Below are 27,483 nucleotides of genomic sequence, written 5' to 3' on the forward strand. Positions count from 1 at the left end.
GTCCTGGTATTTTCTTGCTGTTATACCTGTGCTCAATGTCCTTTCCATTCGTAATTTACCTTTTTCCCAATATCTTCCAGTCCAAATCCAAGCCATCCTCCAAAGCCAGGCCCAAATGCCACCTCCACCCAGGGGGCCTTTACTGATGCCACCATTTTACCATCCCCTTGTTCTTTCCTGACCTCCAACATACTTTAGCTGCTTTTTTTCTTTTTTTTTTTTTTTAAATCTTCAACCCTAGTTACCTGGCATTATAGTTATCAATATGCCCCCTATTTTCTATGTTCCATACCCCACCCCTCACCTCCTCAGATCAAGTTTGGTTCTTCAATGTTTCCCACTCAGACCTGTCCCCAACCCTATGCTATGCATGGAGCAAGGTCTCTGCAACACGAATGGGACAGTAATTGAGGGACTTGGAATGACAGTCTGGTCTTACAGTCCTTCCTTTCTGTTACTTATTTTCAGTCACTTTCTGGCTCCTTTACATGAATGCCTATGGAAATATTTCAACTCCAAAAGTCAATGGGGTTAAAAAACCCTATCAGCAGAAAAAACACGCACAGGAAATGCGCAAGTGGTTTACAAACAACAGATTCTTTTTAAAGAAAGAGCAGTGAAAAAATATGTTGTGTTCAGTACCTTTATACCTAGTTACTACAGCTGCGTTGACGCTAAGAGGCTCCTGGAAGCTGACGGTGAGTGATGTGCTGCTGGTTACCATGAGACACACATTGGTTGGCATCTCAGGGGCTCCTGGGACAGAAGGAAAAACACAAGGGTCTTAACACAGCAAATCCTTTTCAGACAATGTTCCTCCTCTTCAAAGGATACCCTGAAACACACACTATGGAAACATTTGTTTGTACAGCCTAATAGCTTTTGCTTTTGAACATTTTCATTAGAAGTCTCAATGACTTTTATTTGTTGCCATTGTGGTCTTATTTGAGCATTAGCACATCTTCTGGAAGTGTAAGTAATACCAGTTAAGCCTTCCTAAAGTATCCTGGAAACACAATAGGAGACTAGGCTGGATCAGTGGAGAGAAGGGCAGAAAGTGAAAGCAGGATCCTACATTGTGGAGACCCTTACATTTCATAAAAGTACTTTCACGTACATCATTTCATTGGAGCCTTTTTGCAGCTGTGTTGGGTAGAGAGGGCAAGTGCTGCAACCCAAAGAGGCCAAATTTCTTGTACTAGAACACAGTGAAGACAAATAGCCGGGATGAAAGCCCCTGGCTGCAGATGCCTAACTCTGGGCTCTTTCCAGCACAGATAGTATTCTAACACACCTTGCTCTCAGGCTGCCTTCTAGTAAAATGGGTAGTGTTTTCTGAGAAAAAAAAACGCAGGGGCAGATGTCATGCTCAGAACCCTTAGTTTTTAAAGGACTCTGGATGGCTTTAGGTGTTGCTTAACTCCCAGAAGTTGTTTTATACTTAAAAAAAATTACAAACATTTGACAACAAGTTTAAAAATATGTCTGTTTCTAATTAGTGTGGCCTAAATGAGACACAATAGCAAATTCATTTATTAAAGCAGTTGCTGAATCTCTTTAAACAAATCCATACATTAGCATTGCTGAAGAAATGGTTGATATCGAAAGCAAACTTTCATTAATGTTGCCAAATTATTTGTTGCAAGAGGAAGGATTAGGCCCAGACTTGATACTTAGTGTACCGGAGTACTTAAGAAAACAAAATTTTCACTGCTTTTGCCCTTTGTCTATATCACAACTAAGGTTCCTGCAGCAGAGGTGGAGAATTTCCAGACTAATGAACTGATCTTTCCTTATGTTTAAATTTCAAGCCTAATTTTTTGTTGTTGTTTAGGTAAGATCTCCTTCTAGAATAAGAATTTAATATTTCATAAGTGTTTGAATTTTATATTTTGTTTTTGTATCAGGGGCTGCACTCAGCAGTACTTTCCAGTGCTAATGAATATTATTGAAAAAGCAGGCTTTTCTCAAACTAACAAAAAGAATTGGTAAAGAGAATGGAAGTGCAGACAAAAGCATAATTCATGGATTGATTGACTGTCCTTCTCTGTTGCCTGTGTTCAGTTTATAGCTCTACATAAAAAAAATGCAGTGGAGAGTTGAAAACAACTTAAAGTTCAGCTTGAAGCAGAAACTGGACAAATAGGCAAAGAAATATTTTTCCACCTCCCCATCCCAAAATATAGCCACTTAGGGCATCAGACCATCCAGGTCATTAGGCATTAGGCCGTAGCGGGTGGAAAGTGCTAGATGAGTGTGACATGGTGGAGGGAGGCCAGAAGCGTGAAGCCTCATGGCTGTGGTCAGAGGACCCCTTAGGAGCCAGAAACTCAAGCAAGACAAAAGACCCTTTGACAGTCTCCCAGAGCCCTTGCTCCAAATAGGCTGACAACGGCCATCCATGACCCTGTAGAGTTGCAAAAATATCAGTAAAAGAAGGCTTGGCTGTCTCAAACCAAAGCTCAGTCTAGTAAAATGCAGAAGTCCTCTGCTTATACTCACTGGCATGCTCAAAGCCCGTTTTCATGCGTCTGTAGAGCCGATACCTCCACTCCCAAGCTTTCAGCTGTTTCTCTTTCTCTGTGTTGTCTAGAGTGAATCCTTCATTCTCCACCTGGGCAGAGAGTTCACTCACCCTCTCCTGGGCTTCCTGGACCAGTGTGTTGAGGTGCATCGCTCGGCTTTCCAGGCTGACAACTAAAGGGAAAGAAATGGGATGACTCTTCTTTCTTTCTGGGGAAATGTTGCTTCATTGGCAGGATATAGCTGAGAGTCTCCTGTGGGTTTTTAAAAATGCCTTGGGAAAATGGGATCTGTGTTTGTTATTAACTATCATATTATGATAAAGTCTAATTAGTGACATTTACAATCAGATTAAGTGGTCAGTTCATCAAATTAAGATATTCCTGTTGCTCTGTGGCCCACGTGAAACATGTACCCCATTTTAGCTGCTTAGCGCAGCTAATTAGAATTCTACCATCAAGTACCCAAGAAGACCACTTTTAATCTAGATTGCACACATTTGTTTTCATGACCTTTAGAGGGACAAACACTTAGAAGCAAAAGCTCCATAGGGCCAGGAAGACCATAGGAAAAGTTATCCATGAGGCAAGTTGCATTCTGGTGAAGTTGTTTGGTTTTTGTTTGTTTGTTTTGTTTTGTTTTGGTAGAAATTGATTCAGATTTTCTACTGTTACAATATTCTTCCCTGCTTATGGACATTTTTGTACATATGTCTTATTATTAATCAACTATTTATTGCTAACAAAGTGTTCCACTGTTGCTGCCACAGTTGAGCTAGTGAGTTCTGATGACTGGATGACTTGAATGTGATCAGACATTGATCTTTGATTATTGTGTGATTTCAGGAATGATCTCCAGAGATGCCCAGGTCCAAGAGGGTAATTTCTACAAGCTCCCCTTGCTGAGAGAGGTTGTAGAGCTTGATATTTCTATTTTTCCCAATGTGTGATAGTGTTCATTTGATTTATGTCGATTGTTTACCAACCCACCCTTGTGTGATTGAATGTTATGTCAATGAAGGGGAAAGAACAGCTCTCATCCTTGTGCTAGGCAGGGAGGCTACTTCTTGCAGCGTTATGCATATGAAGTCCTGCCTAGATGGTCACTTGGTCACTTCAGAGGAGCCCCTCCTGTTACCGATAAAAGACAGCCTTGGCATGGGAATGTGGTAGGGGAATCACAAAATAATCAAATAAATCAACACCAAGTTCTGCAGATCTGTTGCTGAAATGTGTTTGACACTCCCTGTGACCAAAACAATATTTCCCCCTGGTGGGTGGGAAAGAAATCCAACCATTTCATTCTTCTTATTAAGGGGGAAAATATGAAGATAAGTGAAAATTTGTTAGGTATATTTTCAAATGGAAATTAGGTGGTTATATATTCATATTCTCTGTGTTCATAGGCATGTTTGCATTAATTACAGGAAATGAATACTAATTTATTATTGCCCCTGCGCACCATCAGTCTAAATTTATTTACAGATGAGGTCAATGAAAAATTAGTTGAGTCTCTTTTCTTTTTCTTTCTTTCTTTTTTCTTTTTCAAGTTGCTGTTTAGAACACTCAGGACTGTGTTTTGCTGCAGATTTGTCATGGTTAATGAATGTTGCTGTAGCAGTCAATCATGTACTCTAAATACTGTCACACTTTTATTTAAAAGCCTCAGTCATGAGCCATGACAGAAAAATAAACAAATAAATATAAAGCTAAAAAACTCTTTCACTGAGCAGCTACACTATGCAGAATCCCCTGGGAAGGCTAAAGGAGGCCAGAATAAATGATAATATAAGTGCTGTGGACGTAGGGAAGCAATGATGGTGTATGAACGTGGAGGTTCTGGAGAAAAAAAATACACATACACACACGCGGGCGCACACTCCAGTGGAAAAATTGGCAATATTAGTAGCCTCAAGGTGCAATTTCCTGGAGCAGTGAGATTGACAAGTCAGTACTAAATGCTGTTAATTTAACTAACTTCAGATTAATGGTAGAGTCTGCTATGACTGAAGCCCTCAAACACAGTCTCATTATAGCCTTGCTGGGAAGGTCCTAAATATAGGCATTGACAGTTTAAAACAAATTCGTATACATTTGTGTATTTTTAGACATAGGTTAGGCGTCAGAGTTTGTGTCACAGTTTTCAGGTTGATTAATTGACCCAGTAACTGCACCCTCTCCCCACTGCCCCCCTTCTTCCACTCCAAATTATAGAGAAAATGGGGGAATTGTCCTTGTTAAGTTATTCAGTGAGCTTTTTATTGTAAGCCTCATGTTTGAATTGCATGCATGCGTCAACACTTGGGTGATAGACACATGATTTATAAAAATAAATTTTTCTAATACTATGAAATCCCCCCTATTAATTTTTATATCCACAACCGTTATTACTGGTGTGAATTCCAGGTGGCATTTCAGATGGACAGCTTCTCTTGCGCTATGCTCGGCTCCCCTGACATTCTTCCTGCTCTCCCTAGCACCACACGTTTTCTTTCTGCTTTCTCCCTTTCCTCCAGTGCTTTAGACTTGATGCCATTTGAATTATAATGGTAAAGGGATTCCACTTTTTCAAGGTAAAGAAGCATTTTTTGCCTGTTCAGAGACTAACAAGGGAACTCCATAGAAATTTATAGCCAGGTGGGCTTTCCAAGATACTTTAGATTCTGGTGCTCATCAAACTGGGCTAGCTAAACACCAGTGTAACACAGTAGTGATGGTGGGTGGGGTGGGGCTGCAGTGGGCATCTCTGAAGCCACAATATGAATGTATGTGTCTTTTTAGAGCATCAGATTTTACAGGCAGTTTTGATGAAAACACATTATTTGGAAATTAAATAGGTCTATTATGGAGGAGAATAGAAAATGTTTCAAAAAATTGAAGATTTTTTTTTTTTTTTTTAAAAGAAACTTTAAAGAAATTGATTCCTTTTTTTCAGGTTAAGTCCCCAGGTGCCCCTGAAACTCCACTTACTTGCCTCTGTTGTTAGAGGTAATTGCATGGACAACTTCGAGAGGCTCTGACTGAGCCAGTGGTTTCCAACCATTTCACCAAGCAAACCTTTATTTTTTTTCCTATGGATTTTTTTAATAACTTAATAAAACATTCTCTTTTGAAAGATTTTTTTTTTTTGGTCTACCAAACCAGCTGACTTATAAAGTATTCATGTTTCTCCCTATTATTAGTGACCCATATAACTGCCAATAGAAGCATCTGTTCAGAATGAGATAATCAACCTAACAAACTGGGTTAATATATTTTAAGCAGAAGCAAGTAAATATGATAATTGTATTAGACTGTGTAGTTTTATCTTGAGTAATGGTGCAATAGGTTAGGCTCTTTGGCACCTTAAAAATTGTTCTGGGAACCCCATTCCTATTTTTGTGACCCCAGAATGGGAACTTTTTCAACCTCCTTAATTTTAAAGATGGAGAAACTGAGACTCAGGGAGGGTGAATGACTTATGCAACATTTTATTAAAAACGTAAAGAACTCAGTGAACTTTCTCTAAACCGAATGGAACACGAGTCAACCTATTATTTACATATTGCAATTCTCTAATCGCTATTTGGCAAGAGATTGGTGAACTCATTTTGGCTGGTTGGTTGGACTTAGAAGATAGAAAAGTTATGTCTATTTTATTATTTATTTTCCTGCCCATCCACTTCTCTTTTTCTTGGGTCCTTCCCCCTTTTACTTCCACCTACAGGATATTTTCCCCTTGAGTCCAGCATTCCTGATCCTTTTGCAGGATTTGGTCTTTTCTCTCATTTTAGTTGGTCCCTGCTCCAGCTAAGCAACTAGCCCTCCGAGCAGCCCTGGCCAGCACAATGGAGGGTCTGTGAGTGTGTGGTAAGCACTTCAGCTGGGGCAAGACCACTCGGCGGCTCCTGAAACAGGCTCCGTGCTATTGTGGTGTTTAATTATCAACAGCATTTCTACCACCCAGTGCTTCTGAGTAGGTATTTGTTATAAGACCTGCTCTGCTAATTAACTACGGGATAGGGTGAGGAGTGGGGCAGGAACTTGGTGTTCAAAGAATACAATTACGGTTACTGTTTAAATCCTGAGATAAATAATGATCAGGGGCTGAATGCATTTTCTACATCATCAGAATCTAACCTATGGATTGTCAGCTACTTACTGTTTCTTAACTTTGCCCTTGACCTGCAATTGCTGAATTGGGGCCTGGTTTAAATTGCTTAAAGTTGAAAATATAATGAGGGTAAAAAGTAAACTAATTTTAATTTTTAGTTGAGAGTTTTAAGGAACAATTCATTTGGCTTGTTTGAAAAAAAATGGACACATTTACCCATTACTAATGATATGCCATTTTTCATTCAGCAATAGCTTTTCCATTATGATTAGCATTTTCCTCTTTTTTAATGATAAGAAAAATGAGACATGAAGATAATCACTTAATCTCAGAGTTAGAAGGATTCTTTACAACAAACCTTAGATGCCTTTTTCTATGGTACCCTGGGCCCCATATGATTTTCTTCTAGAGGGGAACTCATTGCTTACTGACTTGGCTCTGTCCTTTTTCACACAACTCTGAATTTTAAAGAGTTTCCTTTCACAAGTCCATATTATGTAAGTTAGGTTGTAACTGGTGATTCCTTAAGAAGCCAGAACCAATGACACAGAGTGGGACTTCCTGCCCAAACTCAAAGGGGCAAATGGACATCTTTTCTAAATAAAACAAATGCACAAAAGACTTAAGTGAATTATTTAGGAAATCCAAAGCACATTACCCAATGACATCATAGGGGATTTAAGTATGAAATTAGATAACCATGTCTTCTCCCGATATGTTCAGTGCTGTCCATAGATATATAGTGTGAGCCACATCATTTTAAATTTCCTAGTAGTAATATTATAAAAACAAAAAGAAGTAGGTGAAATTAATTTTAATAATATATTTTAATTAACTCAATATATCCAAAATGTTATCATTTCAACATGTAATCAATATAAAAATTATTAATTTGCTATTTTATATTCTTTTTTTGGTATTAAGCCTTTAAAATCCAGTGTAAATTTTACATTTAGAACACATTTCAGTTTTCACTAGACACATTTCTTTTTTTAAATTTTATTTTATTATAAATTGGCAATTTATAATTTCATTTATTTATGGGGTACAAAATGATATTATGTTTTGTGAATACAATGTGGAATAATTAAATCTAACTAACATATTCATCACCTCAAATACGTATCGTTTTTTTGTGGTGAGAAAATTTGAAATTTACTCCTTTAGCAATTTTGAGATGTATGATACACTGTTAGTAACTATACTCACTACACTGTAAAATAAATTTAAAAAAACCTTATTCTTCCTGTCTAAGATTTTTCTACCCTTTGACCATTATCTCTGCCTTCCCCTAAACCGCCATCCTCTATGGCCAGCATTCTACTCACTGCTTCTATGAGTTCAATTATTTTAGATTCCACATGTAAGTGAGAACATGAGGTATCTGGCTTTCTGTGCTTGGCTTATTTCACTTAGCATAGTGTTCTCCAATTCCATCTACGTTGTTGCAAATGACAGCATTTTCTTCTTTTTTTAAGGCCAAAACATATTCCACTGTGTATACATATGTATGTATGCATCATTTTCTTTATCCATTCATCTGTCGATAGTCACTTAGGTGGATCCTATAACTTCGCTATTGTAAATAGTGCTGCAATAAACATGGGAGTACAGACATCTCTTCAACAAACTGATTTCAGAACTTTTGGGTGAGTACCCAGAAGTGGGATTGTTGGATCATATGGTAATTCCATTTTTAGTTTTTTGAGGAACTTCCATACAGGAAATATAATTGCTGTACTAATTTACATTCCCATTAATAGTGTATGGATCTCCCTTTTCTCCACATCCTCACCAATACTTATCTTTCGTCTTTTTGATAATTGTCATTCTGACAGGTGTGAGAGGATATTTCACTGTGGTTTTAATTTGCATTTCCCTAATGATTAGAGACGTTGAGCGTTTTCTTCATATATCTGTTGGTCATTTGGATGCCTACTTTTGAGAAATATCTATTCAGGTTCCTTGCCCATTTTTATTCGATTTATTTGTTTTCTTCCTATTGAATTATTTGAGTTCCTTACATTTTTGGGATATTAATCCCTTATTGGATGTATGGCTTATAAATATTATCTCCCAGTCCGTAAGTTGTCTCTTCACACTGTTAGTGATTTCCTTTGCTGTGCAAAAGCTTCTTAGTTTGATGTAATCCCATTTGTCCATTTTTTCTTTTGTCACCTGAGCTTTTGGGGTTATATCCAAAAAATTATTGCCCAGACCAGTGTCATGTAGTTTTCCCCTAATGTTTTCTTCTAGTAGTTTTACAGTTTCTTGTCTTATATTTACATCTTTAATCCATTTGGAGTTGATTTTTGTATATAAGAGTCTAATTTCATTCTTCTGTTTGTGGATATCCAGTTTTCCCAACACCATTTATTGAAGAGACTATTCTTTTCCCATTATGTGTTCTTGGCATCTTTGTTGAAAAAATTGGCTATGCATGCATGGTTTCATTTCTGGGCTCTCTATTCTGCTCCATTGGTCAATGGAGTAGACGCATTTCAAATATTTGATAGTCATCTGTGGCTAGTGGCTTCTGTGTTGGACACTGTGGTTTTAGAATATAAAAATATACAAACTTTAAAAAGTGCTTGTATTTGGCAGTGTTCTGCAACACAAGATGGGTAAAATGTTTAAATTATTTACCAGGAACTCTTGGGTTGTTTTATTTTGTTTTTGAGAGTTATATTGATTAACATTTTTTTTGACCATTTACAATGTACCAGGTAATGTGAGAAATGTTTTAATGGTATTATTCCATTTAGTTCTCAACAATCCTAGATAAGTAGCGTGGTAGCCAGTCTCCAAGAAGGCCTCTGATGACCTCTGACTGCTGTTGTTCATACCCTTGTATAATTCCTTCCTACATGTGCCAGGGTTGGTCTGTGTGATCAAGAGAATTCAGCACAAATGACAGTATGTCACTTCTGAGACTAGGTTTTAAAAGTTGAAAGGTGTTGCTTCCACCTTGGTTGGTTTCTCTCTTTCTTTATCAGATAATTTTCTCTGGGAGAAGCCAACTGCCATGTCATGGAGCAGCCATATAGAGAGGCCCATGTAGCAAGGCATGCAGGGCTGGTTCCAATAGCCACTGTGAGTAGGCTTGGAAGGGGACCCTCCAGCTCAAACAAGCTTTAACATGACAGCAATCTCATGTTATCCAAACTCTCTAGCTAAAGCCTTTCCCAGTTTCCTGACTCACAGAAACTTTGTAATTTTCAGTTGCTGTTTTTGGGTAGCTAAACTTGTATAACTAATACAAGTAGATACAATTATTATCTCCATTTCCTAAATGAAGAAACAAAGTCCCAGAGAGGTTAAGGAATTTTCCAATAACTACAAAATGTCAGATGTAGGATTTGAAATCAGACTTCTCTGACTCCAGAAATTTAATTTTTAGCCTCTGCTAAGGATTCACTTTAAAAGCTGAACCAAAATTTTTTTTCTGTTGTTGTTGTTGTTGTGTGTGTATGTGTTAAAACTTACAGGGAAAAGTCTGGACACTCTCTAAATTTACAGCAATGGTTAAATTGGGGGAATTTAGGGATGGGGACCTAGATTGTATGTGCATGAGAAATATCTATTTAGGGATGCACTGAGTGGGCTGTCAAAAACATCTTTTAAATTTATAATGTTTTACTTTTTGACAGGGAGAAGATATTTTGTGATGCATGTATATTTAAAAATTAAAAAAGAACAAAAGAAAGAAAAGATGACTATCAAAAGAAGGAAATCCTGCTATTTGCAACAACATGGGTGAACCTGGAGGATGTTATTCAAGGTAAAATAAGCCAGACACAGAAAGACAAATACTGTATGTGGAATCTAAAAAAGTCAAACTCATAAAAGCAAAGAGTAGAATGATAATTGCCATGGGCTAGGGGGTGGGGAACATGGGAGATATTGATCAAAAGGTACAACCTTTCTGGTTATAAGATGAACAAGTTCTGAAGAGCTAATGTTCAGCATGGGTGGTGATAGGTGTTTTAATTAATTTGATTGTGATAATCATTACACAGTGTATACACATATCAAATCATAACATTGTACACCTTGAATATATTCAAATTTTATCTGCCAATTAAATATTTTAGAATTAAAAAATCAAGAAAATACAACTATCAACTTGTGAAGAACAGGTGACTGGAACTGAGACTGTGGCCACCTGATGTTTAAATAGTCATTTGGAAACATAAAGAAAGTCAATTCAGTTGATATTTAGTAAAATCGTTCCCTTCATAAGAAATAATATGTTCACACTATTCAAAAGAAATAGGCTTGGGATTCATTCAATTCAATTAAACAAATATTTATTGAGTGCCTCCTGTTTGCTGGGGATTCAGTGATGAATGAGACAGACGTGTCCTGTTCTTGTGGAGTTTACATTCTAAGGCTGGGAGGCAGAAAATAAGCAAATAAAATCATTGAGAAAAATGTGGTAAGTGCCGTGCAGAAAATGACAATGGAGTGATGTGATTAGAAAGCGACTTTTAAGATTTTGGAGTTGGTGGCCAGAGAAAGTCTCTCTTGAAGATGTCACATTTAAGTTGAAATATGAATGTTAAGAAGGAGCTGTAATGATCAAGATTAAAAGCATTCAAGCATTCCAGGTAGAGGGAATAGCTAGTACAAAGGCCCAGTGATAAGATAGCTTGGCACATTTAAGGAACAGAACGGAGGCTGGTGTGGGGGAAGGGTGGTCAGCATAAGACAAGGTTTGAGCAACAGGTTTGTAAGTCAGGGTGAAGATCTATACCCCGATTTTAACGAACAGATAAAAATATTTGGGGCTTATTCTAGAGACCTGTCTAAGGCTCGTTCTTTACATATTCTTAATGGCTGTAAATCTTTGCCCTTTGAGGGTGGATTTGATTTCAGGAAACCTCTCTAAATTATTTGAGGCCAAGTTTGTTGAACATAGAGGGTGACGACGCTGGGCAATGCTGTTTTGGAACAAAAATCAGGTGTGACTCTAAGCAACGAGTCAGATTTTCTCATAAACCGACTCTGAGGACAATTCCAAAAGTGTTCAGAGCAATGGCAGCACTGTTGGAGCAAGTGTGGGGTCTCCCAGGAGGACCATGTTGAAGGATAACATTCGCTTGGATTGTAGACTTTAGAGTGTGTTTGTTTACATAAAGCCAGCCTCATTAGTTTACAGTCACACCTCTTAGACATGGCCTGAACCAGTCCCAGCACCAACATGAACCCCCGACTACTGCAGAAACAAGTGGTGCATCCTGACAAGGCTGCCAAAATTATAGCCTTGCTGTCTGCACCATACTTGAATGACAGCAACTCTGCATGCACATTTCATGAAGTAATTGGACATAACAAATTCTGGGTGACACTTCCTAGTTCCACAGGCAGCATCTGAGAGAAGGTGAGAGGGAGGCATTCCCAAGAAATGCAGAGGGAGTGGAGAAGGCCCAGAGAGATGGAGAATGCAGCTAAGGGGGTAGGCAGAAATACTAAAACTGAGCCATCTTCCACCATTCTTACCAGTCCATATTACTAAACAGTGCAAAAATAAAAATAACCAGCCTACATCTACTACCGAATTCTGCAGCAGTGCCTGGAAAACAACAGTGGCAACAAAAAAAGATGTCCCAAAGTTTAAGTTACTGGAAGATTTAAAGGTTTTTTTTTCCCCATACATTGTGTGTATGTGCACACATGCATGTCCACAACACACATAATGAACGTATGCATGTGTGCACACTAAAGCTCAATATCTGTGATGTCCAGCAGCATAGATGGGGCTATCACAAAGGCTAAAACGTCAACTAAAATTTTCTGAGCATCTACTATGTGCTAGGTACTGGGGTCAGCATGAAACAAAATCCGCATGAGTGACCAGATTTACACAGTGTAGGCATCCCCAAAGAGCTGGTATCTTTACAATTACTGTTTACAGGGCCTTCGTGATGCCAAATACGCGGCAGCCTCAGAAAGGCAAGGCCCTTGTTGATGATTCAGCAAATTCCTCCTGGAGACTGTTGAACTGTGATTTCAGGATGGGGGCAGGACATGAGTTAGTCAGAAAAAGGGAGGGGCTTATGACTGGGGGCTTTTATACACAAAGACAAGTCTTTCTTAGATAGCAATTAATTCAACTGAGCATCAGTCACAGTGACTGGGATCCTAAGTGTACAAAAGGATTCATGGCACAGCCATGGCGTCCTGTGCTGCCTCTGCACGCTGCCTTCCCTAGTCGCCGTCCTGTCAGATTCCATGCCTGTTTCCTAAGCTCAGCACACCGTCTGCAAGGAAGTGCTTGGGATTCTACTTCAATAATGGCTGATGTTTTCTTCTGCGAGGAATGAGTGTTACTTTGTGCTGTTTGCCTAAGGGCGGGAAGAACAGAAAAATGTCGCTGAATAAAGATAGTGGATTCATCTAATGAGTAGGCAGGGGTCCTATATATGTATTTAACCTCAGAGCAGTGTGCATGTTCGCGTGGATGCATCTGGGACTTTTCCTATCAATAAGGAAATGTACAGGGTTGTGTTTCAAGCCATGTGCATAAAAAACACCTCCATATAACTCTGTGATTGAAGGGCTAAAGACAGGAAGACAGACTTGACCAATAACTTGGTAGTCAAGTCCCTAAACCCATCTGTGTCATCGTGATTTTTGTTAAGAAATGAGGAGAATTATAGAGGGCTTTTTTCTGAATTGTGTTAGGAACCTTGTTTGGCATTGTGAAAAGAGTATTGGGTTAATTTTCAGAAGGGACTACACAGGGAAAGGAAAGAGATAAAGTTAAGCTTGTTAGAAACTCTACACTCTGCTTTGAAATACATATTTGGCCGTCATTAGAAGAGGAACAGATGGGAGCCAGAGAAGGAAGGGATTGATCATCTATTCTGTTAACAGTGAGTGTGCCGAAGCTTTCCCACAAGCACCAAAGCATTTAATGCTGAAGATCCGAGTTCAAATCATGACCCCACCACCTATTAGCTTTGTTGTGTTGGGTGAACTATTTGGCTGTTTAAATTCCAGTTTATTCATTGATAAAAAATGTTAGGAAAATAAGTCCCACCTCACAAGCCAGTTGTGAGGATCAAGCGAGATGATGCAGACAAAAGCATCGTTGTATGTGTACAATACTCTAAGAACTTAAGGCCTCATAGTTATTTTCCTTCTCTTGTATCCTTCCTCTTCAGCTTCTGGGGAGCAGTTTGCAGCAGGTGTTTGCTTATCTGGTCCTGGCCGACAGACTGCAGTTTTTCTCATGGGTTGGCTCATAGTTATGCACAGAAGCAATTCTGTTCCTTTCCTACTTGATCTATAAAGTGAATTAAAAATCCCTGAAAACATCATGTTCTTCTATCCTGCCTCTCTCCAACAGGACCAACACCTGAGTGCACAGACTAGAACAAAGAAATACGCCATAGGATTTTATCAAACAGTAGAAAGGGAAAGATGCAGGGACCCAGTGGCCACAGCCCTCCTTATTGGTTATTTGGAAAGGCAGTGAATTTGTGTGGAAGGATCCCAGGTATTGGTGTCCCGTAGACTTGAGCTTGAGTCCTTGACATCCCCATTCATTTGCTGGATGTGTGACCTTTGGCCTGTCACTTAATTTCTCAGAATCACAAATTCCTCATCTTCAAAGTGGAGTTACAACATCATACTGCAGGGTTAGTGTGAAAACCAGAGATAATGTATGTGGAAACTGCATAGGTACTCAATCAATATTCCTTTGCCATTTTTACACATGTGCTGTGCTATCCCTTTGACTTCTTGGGTGGCCAACGTGACTTAGGTGTCGTATTTCCTGGAGACTGAAACCTGGGTTTATCTCCCACTGTCTGTCCTTTACAACTTTGTGATGGTGACACGGTTATCATCCCAGAGGGAACAAGGAAAACCAGGGATCTCTTAAACAAATTTGCTTTTGGTTTAACTAGATATTTAGTACTTGAGTTCTTTTATGGAGGTTTAATTATGCGCAGGGGGCTTTGGGAGGTTGGGAGTCTTACTGTTTTCATGGAAAACGCAGAATTCTTTGTAGCGTCTCAGGTAAGTAGGAATAATGTTTCATCCAGCCCTGTGCAGGATGGCCATGGCAACATCTGGATGAATGGTCTCCTTGTTCCTATAGAATGGAGCTCAGTCTGCATTCTCCACATTCAGACCCTCTGATTCTCTCTCCACCCCTCTCTAACTGGATCTTTGGGAGAGACATTATTGCAGAATAAATCAGAAGGCAGCAAAGATGCCTTTTCGATTTATTTCATCTGTATTTGCCCATCCCTCCAAATCTTCCAGTTCCACTCAAAAGGAGCAGCACTTTGTGGAGCTCTTTTGAAGAGCTCAAATCCTACCGAACACAAATCCTTACTCTCTCTGACATGGATGTGGTGAGCTTAGCATTTTTAAAATAAAGAATTTTCTGATATAAGGATCTGTCTCTGTACCTAGTCTTTGGGTGGTAGTGGTTTATGAAATTTAGGAGCAGAGATGTGACCTCTAATTATATATTTGCTTGTTTCTCTTTCAGCCTTCTGGGTCTCACCACTTGGAAGTAAGTGAATCAGTATTAGTGAAACTAACAGTTTGATGAGTTTACTTTTTTCTTTTAGGAAACATAAAAACTGTGGCTCAGAGCCATTGTGGTCATTGGGTCAGAGAGTTTGCACCAAGGGGAATGTGAGTACCTACCTCATAAAGTTGTTGTGAGGATTAAAGGAGTCAATACATGTAAAGTGCTCAGAATAGTGCCTGGCACAGGGGGAGTGCTGCATGGTAGTATCTCATCCACTCCTGGGCAGGGTCTGCACTTGGCCCCAAGGCAAGTACTATCAGCTCTATTTCAAAATACATTCAGAAAGAAGCCAGTCACAAAAGACCACATATTACATGATTCCCTTCTATGAAATGTCTAGAATAGGCAAACCTATTGAAAGAGAAAGTAGATCAGTGGTTGCCTAGGGCTGGGAGGAATGGGGAGGTTGGGGAGTGACAACTAAAGGGTATGGAATTTGTTTTGGGGTGATAAAGAAGTTCTAAAATTGACTGTAGTGACAGTTACCCAACTCTGTGCATAATTTTTTTCTAAAAACCATTGACTTGTATACTTTAAATGGGTAAATTGTATGATATATGAATTATAGCTTAATAAAGCTGTTAAAAAACATATCCAGAATCCTACCACTGCTCAACATCACTGTCATGCTAGTCTAAGCAACTGCTATCCATCTCCTGAAATAGTCTCCTAACTGGTCTTCCCAGTTGCACAATTGCCTCACCATTGTCTGGTCTCCACAGAGCCCTTTTGATGTAAAGCAGAATATGTCCTGCATCTGCCTACACTGCTCTGCTGCCTTCCCATCATACTCAACAATCAAAGCTAAACACCCACCATCGTCTCAGGGTCCTGAAATCTGCTCCTGGTTACTTATTCCTCAGCCACCATTCTCCCCTGTGCTACTTTGCTCCAGCCACATTGACCTTCTTGTTCTTCTAGTATGTCAGTCTCATTCCTGCCTGCCTCGGCACCTTTGTATTTGCTGTTCACTCTGCCCAGAATTTGACCCCCATATCTTCTCATGATCATGACTCATTTCTTTTTATTTCTTTCTTTTTCTTTTTTTTTTTTTTTTTGAGACAGAGTCTCTCTCTGTTGCTTGGGCTAGAGTGCAGTGGCGTTAGCCTAGCTCACAGCAACCTCAAACTCCTGGGCTCAAGCAATCCTCCTGCCTCAGCTTCCCGAGTAGCTGGGACTACAGGCATGCACCACCACGCCTGGCTAATTTTTCTCTTTTTAGTAGCGATGGGGTCTCGCTCTTGCTCAGGCTGGTCTTGAACTCCTGACCTCAAGCGATCCTTCCGCCTCGGCCTCCCAGAGTGCTAGGATGATAGGCATGACTCATTTCTTTAGAGCATCTAGAATTTAACTCAACTATCATATCAAAAAGGCTGTTCATGCCCAACCCTATTTATTTAATTATTTTTAAATTGACACATTATAATTGCACATATTTCTGGGGCACAGTTTGGTGTTTTGATATACATATATGCTGCGTGATGATCAAATCAGGGTATTTATCATGTCCGTCACCTCACACATTTTTTATTTATTTGTGGTGAGAACATTCAAAAACCTCTATCTAGCTATTTTGTATTAATAATATATAATACCATACTTTAACCATCATCACCCTACTATGCAAAAAAAACACCAGAAGTTAATCCTCCTATGTAATTGTCAAAATTAAAAATAGAACAACCATGGGTAAATTCACACCTAATGGGTACAGTGCGCGATGTCTGGGGGTTGGGCCCACTTGTATCTCTGACTTGGGTGGTGCAAAGGCAATAGATGTAACCAAAGCATTTATACTCCCGTACTATTCTGAAATTAAAAAAAAGCTATATTACCAATATGATTGGAAAAAAACAGAACAACCATATGATCCAGCAATCCTACTACTGGATATATATCCAGAAGGCATGAAATTGGAATGTCGAAGGGATATCTACACTCCCATGTTTACTGTGGACTATTGTGATGGCCAAGTGATGGAATCAACCTAAGTGTCCACCAACAGATGAGTAGATAAAGAAAATGTGGTTATATATATGTTATATATGCACAGTGGAACATTAATCAGCCACAAAAAAGAATGAAATCCTCTATTTGCAACAACATCACATTAAGTGAAATAAGCCAGGCACAGAAAGACAAATATTGCATGATCTCACTCATATATGGAATTTAAAAAAGAGCTGATCCTATAGAAGCAAAGAGTAGAACAGTGGTTATCAGAGACTGGGGAGGAAAGAGTATGGGGAAAGGTTGGTCAGTAGGTACCAATCCTATTTAAAATAGTCCCTTTCTCATCAATTTCTAGACTCATACATTTTATTTTCTTCATAACTTTTATAACTATTTGAGTTTATATTTTATCTATTTACTTGCATACTGGATGTCTCCCCCACTAGTATGTAAGTTCTATGAGAATAGGGATTGTTTTCTTGTTCACCTAGCACCTAGAACAGTGCCCTGCACTCAGTGTTTGTTGAATGAATGAAGGAAGGAAACCACTACACTGACTGTGGATACAGAGACATAAACACAAATGCTCATTCTTTTTCTACGTATACTTCCTGTTTTATATCCTTACTTGGTATATCTCACATATTTTAAAGATCAGGATAAAATTCTTAGGAGGAAGTTGTTTGTGGGGTCCTTTTCAATGCCATTCAGCATATTCTATTTATAATACGATTTGATGCTCAGACTGATAAACACTATCACTACTTGCATGATAGTCCATGAAAACATGTAAGGATTTCAGAGCCTATGCTTAGTCAACCATTCCTGCTCTGAATGTCAGCAATGGCTATTTTGGTGGACATAAAGATGAAGTCTAGCTTTTGTAGTCTGTGCATTTATTCTCAGGTTTACTTACAGTGTGGACTTTCTCGGGCCCCTGTCCTCAGAAGAATCCTCGCAATGGGCACATTGTTGGTCATAATGGCAATATCCAGGGGCGTCAGTCCCTCGCTGTTGGGTGTGTTGAGATCTAGTTCTTCTGGTGTGTACTGATACAGGAGGATCTGCACAGCATCGAGGTCCTGCTGCTCAACTGCCTCAAACATAGCTTCATTGCCCTGGAAATTCTGGAGCAGAAGAGTAAAAGCATGTTAGCACCATTTCATGGACCACTGTGTCTTTGTGGCTTAGCTATTTTGAATTTTAAAGACTGATTTAGGGACTCCATGCCCACTTACAAGTGGTATAACTACAGTTTATCCCTAGGTCTCCAAAGTCGAAGACCTTCCCTACATCATTTCTAATAGGCACTGACTGAATAGATAGTACATTTAGATGCATTGAGACAATATAGTATAGCATGGATAGGCTTCAGAGAAGAGCAAAAATCAGCTTTTCTCAAACTAGGCTTCTGAGAAATACTGTTCGATAGGTCATTGAAGGGTGTTCTATGAAGAAAATAGCACGTGGTGAAATAAACTGGATAAACATTGGATTAAAGCAAGTTACCCTGGTATTTCCCTGTAGGACTTCTCAGAGCCTTTAATAATTGAGTGTTTATGGAATGCAAATCAGCAATAGAAAACAATAGCTAAAGACAATATGGTTCCTTTGAAAACTTCTTTCAAAGGACTGATAGTAAACAGAGAAGAAGAGCTCTGGAATTCTCTCAAATACATATTTTTGTAGCTCATGGGAGAAGATCAGCATACATATTATTTACACATCTATCTTTAACCTTCCTCAAGAGTTGCTTGGTCTTTAAAAATGTTGAAATACCATTGGTTTTGACCTAGCATAGGGGTCACGATTAACATGAGAAGTCTTCAGTGCTCAAATGTTTAGGTGGGCAAGTTTTATTTTTAGTCTCATCAAAATTTATTTTTCCTGTCAAAGGCTGCAGGTAGGTTTTAGCTGAATACAAAACACAAAATTGGAATTTGAGGAAAATACAAAGTGGTTATGCAAATGCTTATTTTGACAATGGGGACCCAGGATATGAAGCTATTTTGGTATGCAGTTCTCTTTGCTACAAGACAATCTACTGAATGGTAAAGTGTTTTGTCCACAGTTTGCTAAACTGAAGAGCCTCTGATGCTTAGGCTGCAACTTAACCACAGCCAAGCCCTCCCAGAAGATGAGTTTGAAATGAGAAAACATATTAGAAAACAAATGAGTTCAAAGTTAAAATGCTGCCCTGTCCACAGTTGTGTATTTGTTTTTGACTCTTAGTATTTCTCATTTCTCATGTGCCATATTTACTCTCACTCTTAAGTCATTTCCTCCTTCAAGCTTTTGTTGGCAAACTCTGGCATGCTTCTATCTGGAAAAGCTGGGATTCATTTCTGTTTTAAGAGCAAACAAATGGTGCCATTATCCTTTGCAAAAATACCCTTGCTAAGCATGTTAATATTATGCCTTCAGCTTTTACTGAGGGCCAATATAAGGAACTATTATATAAGAATGTCTGTAACATCATCAATTCCACTCTTTATGCCATTCTCTGTTACATAATTCACTATGACATCTACAGAGGCTGGAGGAATTAGCAACAGGAGAATATCCATTTCTCCTGTGGGACTGATATATTTGTATTTATCAGCTCATGGGATGCTATAAGCAATTGTCTTTCCTTTTCTGCTTTGACTGCCTGCGAACTCAAAGATACATGTAATGATAAATTTCTTAACTTCTTATAGGGGTGAGAGTGTGTGTGTGTGTGTGTGTGTGTGTAGGCAAAATATAGGGGTATATATATATACACACACACATATATACAGATACATATATACATATAGATATGTACACACACATACCCCCCTAGGCAAATATATATATAGGCAAAACCTAGGCCCCCCAAATATATATATATATATTTGCTTAGGTTTTGTTTTATCTATTTCTATTCTCACTATCAATATTTTCTTTTCTAGTTTTTTTCTTTTTCCTTTCCTCCCTGCCACCCCCCCCCCCCCCCGCCATCTTGTCCATTATATAATATATACACATTCTTTGCTTGGATTCTGTTTTGAATGCCTTTGGAAACCATGTGGGGTATACACTAGAAATAAGTAAATGATATTAATATTATTATTTGAATGAACACTGGCTCTCTCAGAAAGCTTGTTTAATCTGAGACTCCGTATTTGTCAAACTGCTATTTTTGAGGTTTTTTTTTTTTTTTTGGTATACCAGTGAAATAAAAATTGAGGGAAAAGAAAGGGAAAGAAGTTAAGAAAAAGGAAGGGGGAAAATACTCACATCACTCAAACTTTGTCTAGCAACACGGATATGTGCAGTTCCTGCCTTACCTGACTCTATTGCAGCATTTATAGAATTGCAAGCATCAGCTTCTGAAGTAAGCGTGGATCATCTTGGAATCTCCTTAAACCCAAACATAACCGAACAAATCAAACGGACACAAGGATAAAAAGAGTTTCGTTACCACTGAGGTCTTTCTGAGGCTCAGCCGATCAGTTCTTGTTCTGAAATAGGCCTCATCAAATGAAGAGTGGCTTCCCTTCAGCTTCTCAGAGAGGTTCCTGTACAGGCGCTTGGCAGCGTTGGGAGATGACGGAGCACTATGTTTTTTTGACTGAGAAAGATGTAAGTTCTGCATTTGTTGGGTCATTTTCACACGGCAATTCCTAAGAAGAGAAAAATCTGATGTTTTTACATAACAAAATTATAAGTTGGCAAAGCGTTGTATCATCCCCAGTACCTATCTGGAATCCTAACACAATCTTATAGCTGGAAGGGACCTCAGATCATCAGACCCAGCTTCTTCATGTTGTAGATGAGAAAGCTGAAAACCAGGGAAAGGAAGCAGCTTATTCATGGCCACACAACTAATTGGTTGCAAGAATGAAATGGTAACCTCCATTTACTAGGTAAACATAATCATTTACATATAAACATATGCACGCTATGAACATCTATCCCATTTGAGGAAGTGTCTTTCTATAGCCTAGGGTGTCTGTTCAGTTCCTCTTGGGTTTAGGTAATTGAGACTTTTCTACTTACCTCCTCATAGACACTGGCCTCTGTTGGGTGAATAAGAAAGAGTGATCAGTCCCTACATAGCCCTGTTATCTCCAGATAGCAGTTAAATTGTGCCTGTTATCTGAGGCTTGGTGAACTACCCTAATGCCCAGAGGCTTGGGGGATTTGTGCCCCTAGCCCCATCCATGCTCACCTCAGATACCCTGGATAGGGTCCACCAGGGCACTCACCTATTGGCATTCTTCAAATTGTACTTCACTGTTGTTACAGAAAGGTTCCCACCAATATCACACCTGAAGTTGGTTTCCAGGAGATCAACCGTGCCATTTCAAAACCCATCCGCCATTGTTTTGGGTATTGCTATTGAAATACTGATGCTTCCAAGGCTGTGGCTGTTTGGCATGTGTATGTGTATTAGATAAACAAATGCATGAATAAAATACCTAGCCAAAGTATTAATAGTTATGTGCAAATTGTCTCCACTTTGGTGTAGCCTCTGGTGCATTGGGCCCAGGGCTCCCTGGGGCATTCTGCTGCTTTCCCACCAGCTCCCCTGGTGGGAAAATTAAATGTAAATTTTTTTATTGATACATAATAGATTCACACATTTTGGGCATACATGTGATAATTTAATACATCCGTATAATTTATAAAGATCAAATCAGTATAATTGGAATATTCATCAGCTTAAATATTTAGGGGCCTAGTATATAGGAAGACTCATGGCAGCTAATATTTTTGTTATAGGAGGCACTCAACAGATAATTTAGAATAAATGAATGCACATACGAGAGTCTATTATAGATAATAAATCAGAGGGCTAACCAGAAACTTCATTTCCTCCTTGTGCCTCTGAACTGGGTTCCATGTCCACTAGCACCAACCAACCTTGATTTACTTTCATTTTTACAAATGGAGATCCATCTTCATTACATTGTTAAATGTCCTTAGGCAGCTTTTAAGTCTTGTTTGCAACTTCCTCCAACAGAAAAAGACTTCCTTGTTCCTTTTAAGGTGGTCCAATCTAATCAGTCTTCATAATATGCATTAGACCTTACCCAGTTTTAACTAAATGGACATATTTACATTTGGGAGAATGATGCAAAGCCTTGTCTGTGGTGTGTATGTGTGTGTGGGCATGTTTTTATAAATCTTTAGTAATCTTTCAATTTTATCAAAAGCAGAGAAGGAAAGGGTAGGTGATTTGACATCTTTCTTCTTCCATCTACAAATCATTTATCTTTGATTCAATAGCAACTACAGGGTTTCCTCTAACTTATTTCTTTCCAGTCCCACAAAAATTGTAGATTCATATGCAAGCTGGCTCACGTGGGGATTGCCTTAACCTCTTTCTTTCTGCCTTCTGTCTCTAGCCTTTTCCTTCAGCATTAAAGTCCCAGTTCAAGCCATCTGTCTTGTCTACATCATTATTGTTCCCAAAATAATTCTGCATTCTTTTGTATCTTCCACAATGCCCAGGAGTCCAGTAAATAAATTCTTGTCGATTGATCAAATTCCAGCTACTTGCCCTCTAACTGACGACACCTACCCACCCACATGGCCCCTTTTGTCTTTGCTCATCTTCCATCTGTTCCCTTCAGTCAAAATAGGTTGACTTTGTCAGTCTCTCTGACTTCCTTCTCATCCTCTCCCGGCTGTCCCTTCCTTCTAGCCTGTTCTTTAGCTGTTTCCACTCTTCTAGCTTTCATTTCTACTTACCTCCTCATAGATGCTTTCTTATGTTTTATGTTTTCTTTTTCTCCTCTATATTTAAAATTTTCTAGATAAGAGAGAGTGAGAGAGACAACTTTCTGATATCTGTTCTTATAAATATGTGTGCCCCTCCCAACTAACTGAGCTCTTACATTTTTACCTTTATAGAAAGGAACACACATTTGAATATCCATGGAGCTTTGGCTCTGGAATTTGGCAACCCCAAGCTTGAATCCTGATATTATTATCTACAATCTATGTGACTTTGGGCACCTTATATAAATTACCTGAGTTTATTTCATTATTTATAAAAAGACAATAATAGGACATTTCTTATAGAGTTGTGAAGATTAAATTAATCAACAATGAAAGACACCTATACTGTTTGGTGAATAGTAGTCACTCAATAAATAACAATGATTATTAAGGTTACCCTAAGTCTTCTCTGCAAAATAGTGACACCAAAGTATATTGTAATAATTTAAATAGTTTTCCTATTCATTTTAAACATTGTCTTGAAATCTAATTGTATGTACTTATACTATTTAGTTTTTATTTTGATAAAAAAGTAAGTTTATATATTTTTATATGTATGTATATAGTAACTTATAATAAAATAGAAATAGGAAGTAGAACTTCAAACTGTTAGAGAGAAAGGTAGAAAGAATAAAGACTAATTGAAAAATAATTGAAAAATTAGAAAATAAAACATAATGAATAGAAAATGTAAAATGAAGTAGCAAGGCTACATTGAATATTTCTGTGAGCACAGTACATTCAAAAGTTTACCTTTCTGATAAAAGACAAAAATTCTCCCATTGGAAATTCTTAAAAGCCATTTACAAGTGTACATCTAAATAAACATTTCACATAAAAATAAAAAATTAAAAAATAGGATGTCAATGGGAATGGCAGAGAAAGGATTCACAAAAATCCTCTTCCCCATAAAAGCAATGAGAATCCTAGCAAAATGGTCAGAATTAACTTTTCAGAATCCTGGAAATTAACCAAAAGCTTACAGCATTCCAGGAGGTCTTTTTGTGTTTTTCATTTAAGTGAATTTTTTTTTCAGTTTGATTGAGGTATAATTGAAGAAAAATGGCTGAGTTTGTAAGAACAGGAAGCTTTGTGGCATCTTAACTTGCCCTATTCCCATCTTCTCCAGCTCTGTGGTAGTCTTGAAAACCAGTAGTCTACATTCACAGTAAAAACAGCAGCCTGTCGGTCACTGGAGGGGGAAGAATGGAGCACTTTTGAAACAGCATTTCCAGAGAACTGTCATTATTTGACCTGTCTGGTGGTTCCCTGGGAGACCCCACTTACAAGGCTTGTCTTTATTTGATCTGACTCAGAGCTCAACAAGGGCAAATAGCCTTTTTCTTTTGGGGTGTTTGTCAGAAAGAAATATCAGCAATTGTATAACAATTGTTTAAAATTGCTTAAAATTTAGGGAATGAGATGTCCTTAGAGGACTTTGAAAAGCTTTGGCATATTCCTGGGGATCTAGCAGAACACATGCATGCCCAGGACACATGCCCAGAACACATGCAGCTGGGAGCATGCTCAGAAAAGATCTGAAAAGATCCTCAGCTCTGATCTCTCTCTGACTTCGAAGCTCTGTGAAAGCAGGAAGAGAAGACTAAAGCAGAGTTGTCAACTGTCTGGCTGAATGTTGAAGGTGTGCCTCAACACACCACAACACAAACACACACACACACACACACACACAAGCAGTCCTTCAGCAAAGACTGGGATACTCATTGGTCCCAGGCATCTAAGGAAATCTCTGTTCAATCATTAGCTGACCGCCTTTACCAAGCAGAGACTTCAGTGGCCACATATGACAAAAAATACAGACTTTAAAGATTTAGTTCTGAAAAATCACTAAACAACAACAAACACTGGAGAGGGAGATAATCTGATTTCAAGCATTGCCATATCATGTTATTAATATGCCTAATTTTCAACAAAAAGAAACAAAAATTATATCCCATACATTGGAAATAAAGTAGTCAATAGGAAATTAACCCTGAAGAAGCCCAAATGTTGGACTTATTGCACAAAGACTTTACCTTAAAAAAATTATATATAAGAAGAAAGACTTTACCTTCACTATTTTTAAATGTTCAAAGAACTAAACCGTGTCTATAGAAATAAAGGAAATTATGAGAATTATGTCTCACCAAATAGAAAATATTATTAAAGAGATGGAAATTATAAAACAAGAACCAAATAGAAATTCTGAAGTTTAAAAGCATAATAGCTGAAATAATTCACTACTGAGGCCCAACAGCAGATTTGAGCAGGCAGAAGAAAGAATCAGCAAACTTAAAGCTAGATCAATTAAGATTATCTAGTATGAGGAGCTTAAAAAAATGAGGAGTCTCAGAGATCTCTGCAACACTGTCAAGTGTACCAATATACACATAATAGGAGTTCCAGAAGATGACGGGGGTGGGGGTGGGGGGGTGCAAAAAGGATATTTGAAGAAATAATGGCAAAAATATCCCCAAATTTGATGAAAAACATCAACCATACATCCACAAGGCTCAATGAACACTAAATAGGATAAACTAAAAGGGAACTAGGCCTAGGTATATCATAATCAAACTGTAATAAGCCAAGGACATAGAATCTTACAGACAGCAAGAGAGAGAAATGACTCATCACATACAAAGGATCCTAAAAAGATCAACAGCTGAGTTTTCACCAAAAACCACAGAGGCCAGAAGGAAGAATGACATAATCAAACTGATGAAAGAAAAATACTTTCCAATAAGAATTTCTCTACCCAACAAAATTACACTTCAAAAATGAAGAGGAAATTAAGATATTGCCAGATAAACAAAAACCGAGAGAATTTGGTATTAGACATTCTCTATAACAAATGTTAATACGACTCCTTTAGGTGGAAATGAGAGGGCACTAGACAGTAACTGAAATCCACATGAAGAAAGAACATTGGTAAGGAAACTACGTAGGTAAATATAAAAGATAGTATAAATATATCTTTTGCTTGTAAGTCTTTTTTTCTCCTTTCTGATTTAAATGACAATGAAATAGAAGAAAACAATTGCATGTATAATAGCATCAAAAAATTAAAATAATCAGGAATAGATTTAACAAAAGAAGTACAAAACAAATTTTCTGAAAATTACAAAACATTGTTGAAGCAAATTAAGGAATATCTAAATAAATGGAAAGACATTCCTTGTTCATGGATCAGAAGCCTTGATATTGTCCAGCCAATGGGAGGCAACAAATGGAAACTGGAGGATGAGGTGGTGGTATTGACCACTCTGCTTCTGCTGGGTATCTCTTTCTATACAGGTATTTTCTCTGTATTACAGAAATTTCTTCCCCTTTTTGTCCATTTAGGCTTCACTATTCCTTAGTGATTTTCCTTAACCTGCCCACTCCTTTGTAAATGTGTTTATTATTAACCTCCCATCAGTTACCCTGTTTGAATGTGCATAGATTCTTGCTGGGATCCTGACTAATACATCATGTAATTTCTATAGCACCCATAAAAGTGTCTTGAAATTGACAATAACAGTACTCTCTGCATCTTTGAATTGAACTGAAAACAAACAAACAAACAAACAAAAAAAAAAACAAAAAAGAAAAGACCCAAATGTTGAATAAAATACCTGCTGGATAAATTAGATACAAAGTCCTAAAAGGAGACCAGACAGGCAAACTATTTTTGTGTTAAGTCTGGCATATTACCCTTCAGATAGCATTCCTTGTTAGCCAGTTTCACTGGAAAACCCACAGGTTGAGATCTATCATTACATTTTATTCCATTCTTCAACCCCAAGGTAATCATAGTGGTTTTAAGCACAATATTAAAAGTAGCAACTCTGATACAAGGTTGATCTAACTTTAGGTTTTGGCTTTTCTACTTATTAATTATATGACCTTCAGCAAATTATTTAGCTTCTTTGAGCTTCAGTTTACTCATCATTAACATTATTCCTCATCTTAATAATAATAGTCATGTAATAGTCTAAAAGGGATATCAGAGTTTTAAAAGAGAGAATACACATAAATTAAGAGTGCGTAAAAGAAATAGGTGTTCTATAAATGCTAGCTATTATCTCATAACAGCTCTTTTGAGGTAAAATTGACATACAATAAACTGCATATGTTTAAAGAGTGCAATTTGATAAGCTTTGACATAAATATACACCTGTGAAATCATTGCCACAATCAAGATAATGAACACATGTATCAACTTCAAAAGTTTCTTTATGTCTCTTTGTCATCTTTCTCTCTTTCCCCTAACTGAACCCCTTTTACTGCCCCCGCTGATCCCAGGGAATTACTGATCTGTTTTCTGATACTATAGGTTTCATTTTCTAAAATTTCATATAAGTGGAATAATCAATATATAGTCTTTTTTTTAATCCAACTTCTTTAACTCAGCTCAATTATTATTTTGAGATTCATTAATATTGTGCATATCAATTCTTCACTTTTATTGCTGAGTAGTCTCCTATTGTATTGATATTTATTTATGTTTGTTAGATATTATTTTAACAAGAAAAATTAAAATCCATGGGGTTTGCTCTAAAGAAAGATGTATATTTTTTCTTCTTTCAGAAAGGCTTAGAGGACCTGAATTTCAAGTGAAGAACACGTGG

At 37.9% G+C, this 27,483-nt stretch overlaps 1 protein-coding gene across 1 annotated transcript in view; it reads right to left on the reverse strand.

Moving 5' to 3' along the window:
- The window catches only part of ANKFN1 (ankyrin repeat and fibronectin type III domain containing 1), a 157,768-nt gene that overhangs the window by 123,001 nt on the left and 7,284 nt on the right, over positions 1–27,483 (reverse strand). Inside the window, exons 2-5 of the mRNA XM_069481160.1 lie at positions 20,568–20,769; positions 18,039–18,249; positions 2,503–2,697; positions 643–756 (exon numbers count right to left, since the gene is read on the reverse strand). Coding sequence (XP_069337261.1) covers positions 643–756; positions 2,503–2,697; positions 18,039–18,249; positions 20,568–20,753 — 706 coding nt within the window. The 5' untranslated portion in view covers positions 20,754–20,769. The remainder of the gene's footprint in view (positions 1–642; positions 757–2,502; positions 2,698–18,038; positions 18,250–20,567; positions 20,770–27,483) is intronic.

Source organism: Eulemur rufifrons, chromosome 9 (assembly GCF_041146395.1).
Source record: "Eulemur rufifrons isolate Redbay chromosome 9, OSU_ERuf_1, whole genome shotgun sequence".
NCBI lineage: Eukaryota > Metazoa > Chordata > Mammalia > Primates > Lemuridae > Eulemur > Eulemur rufifrons.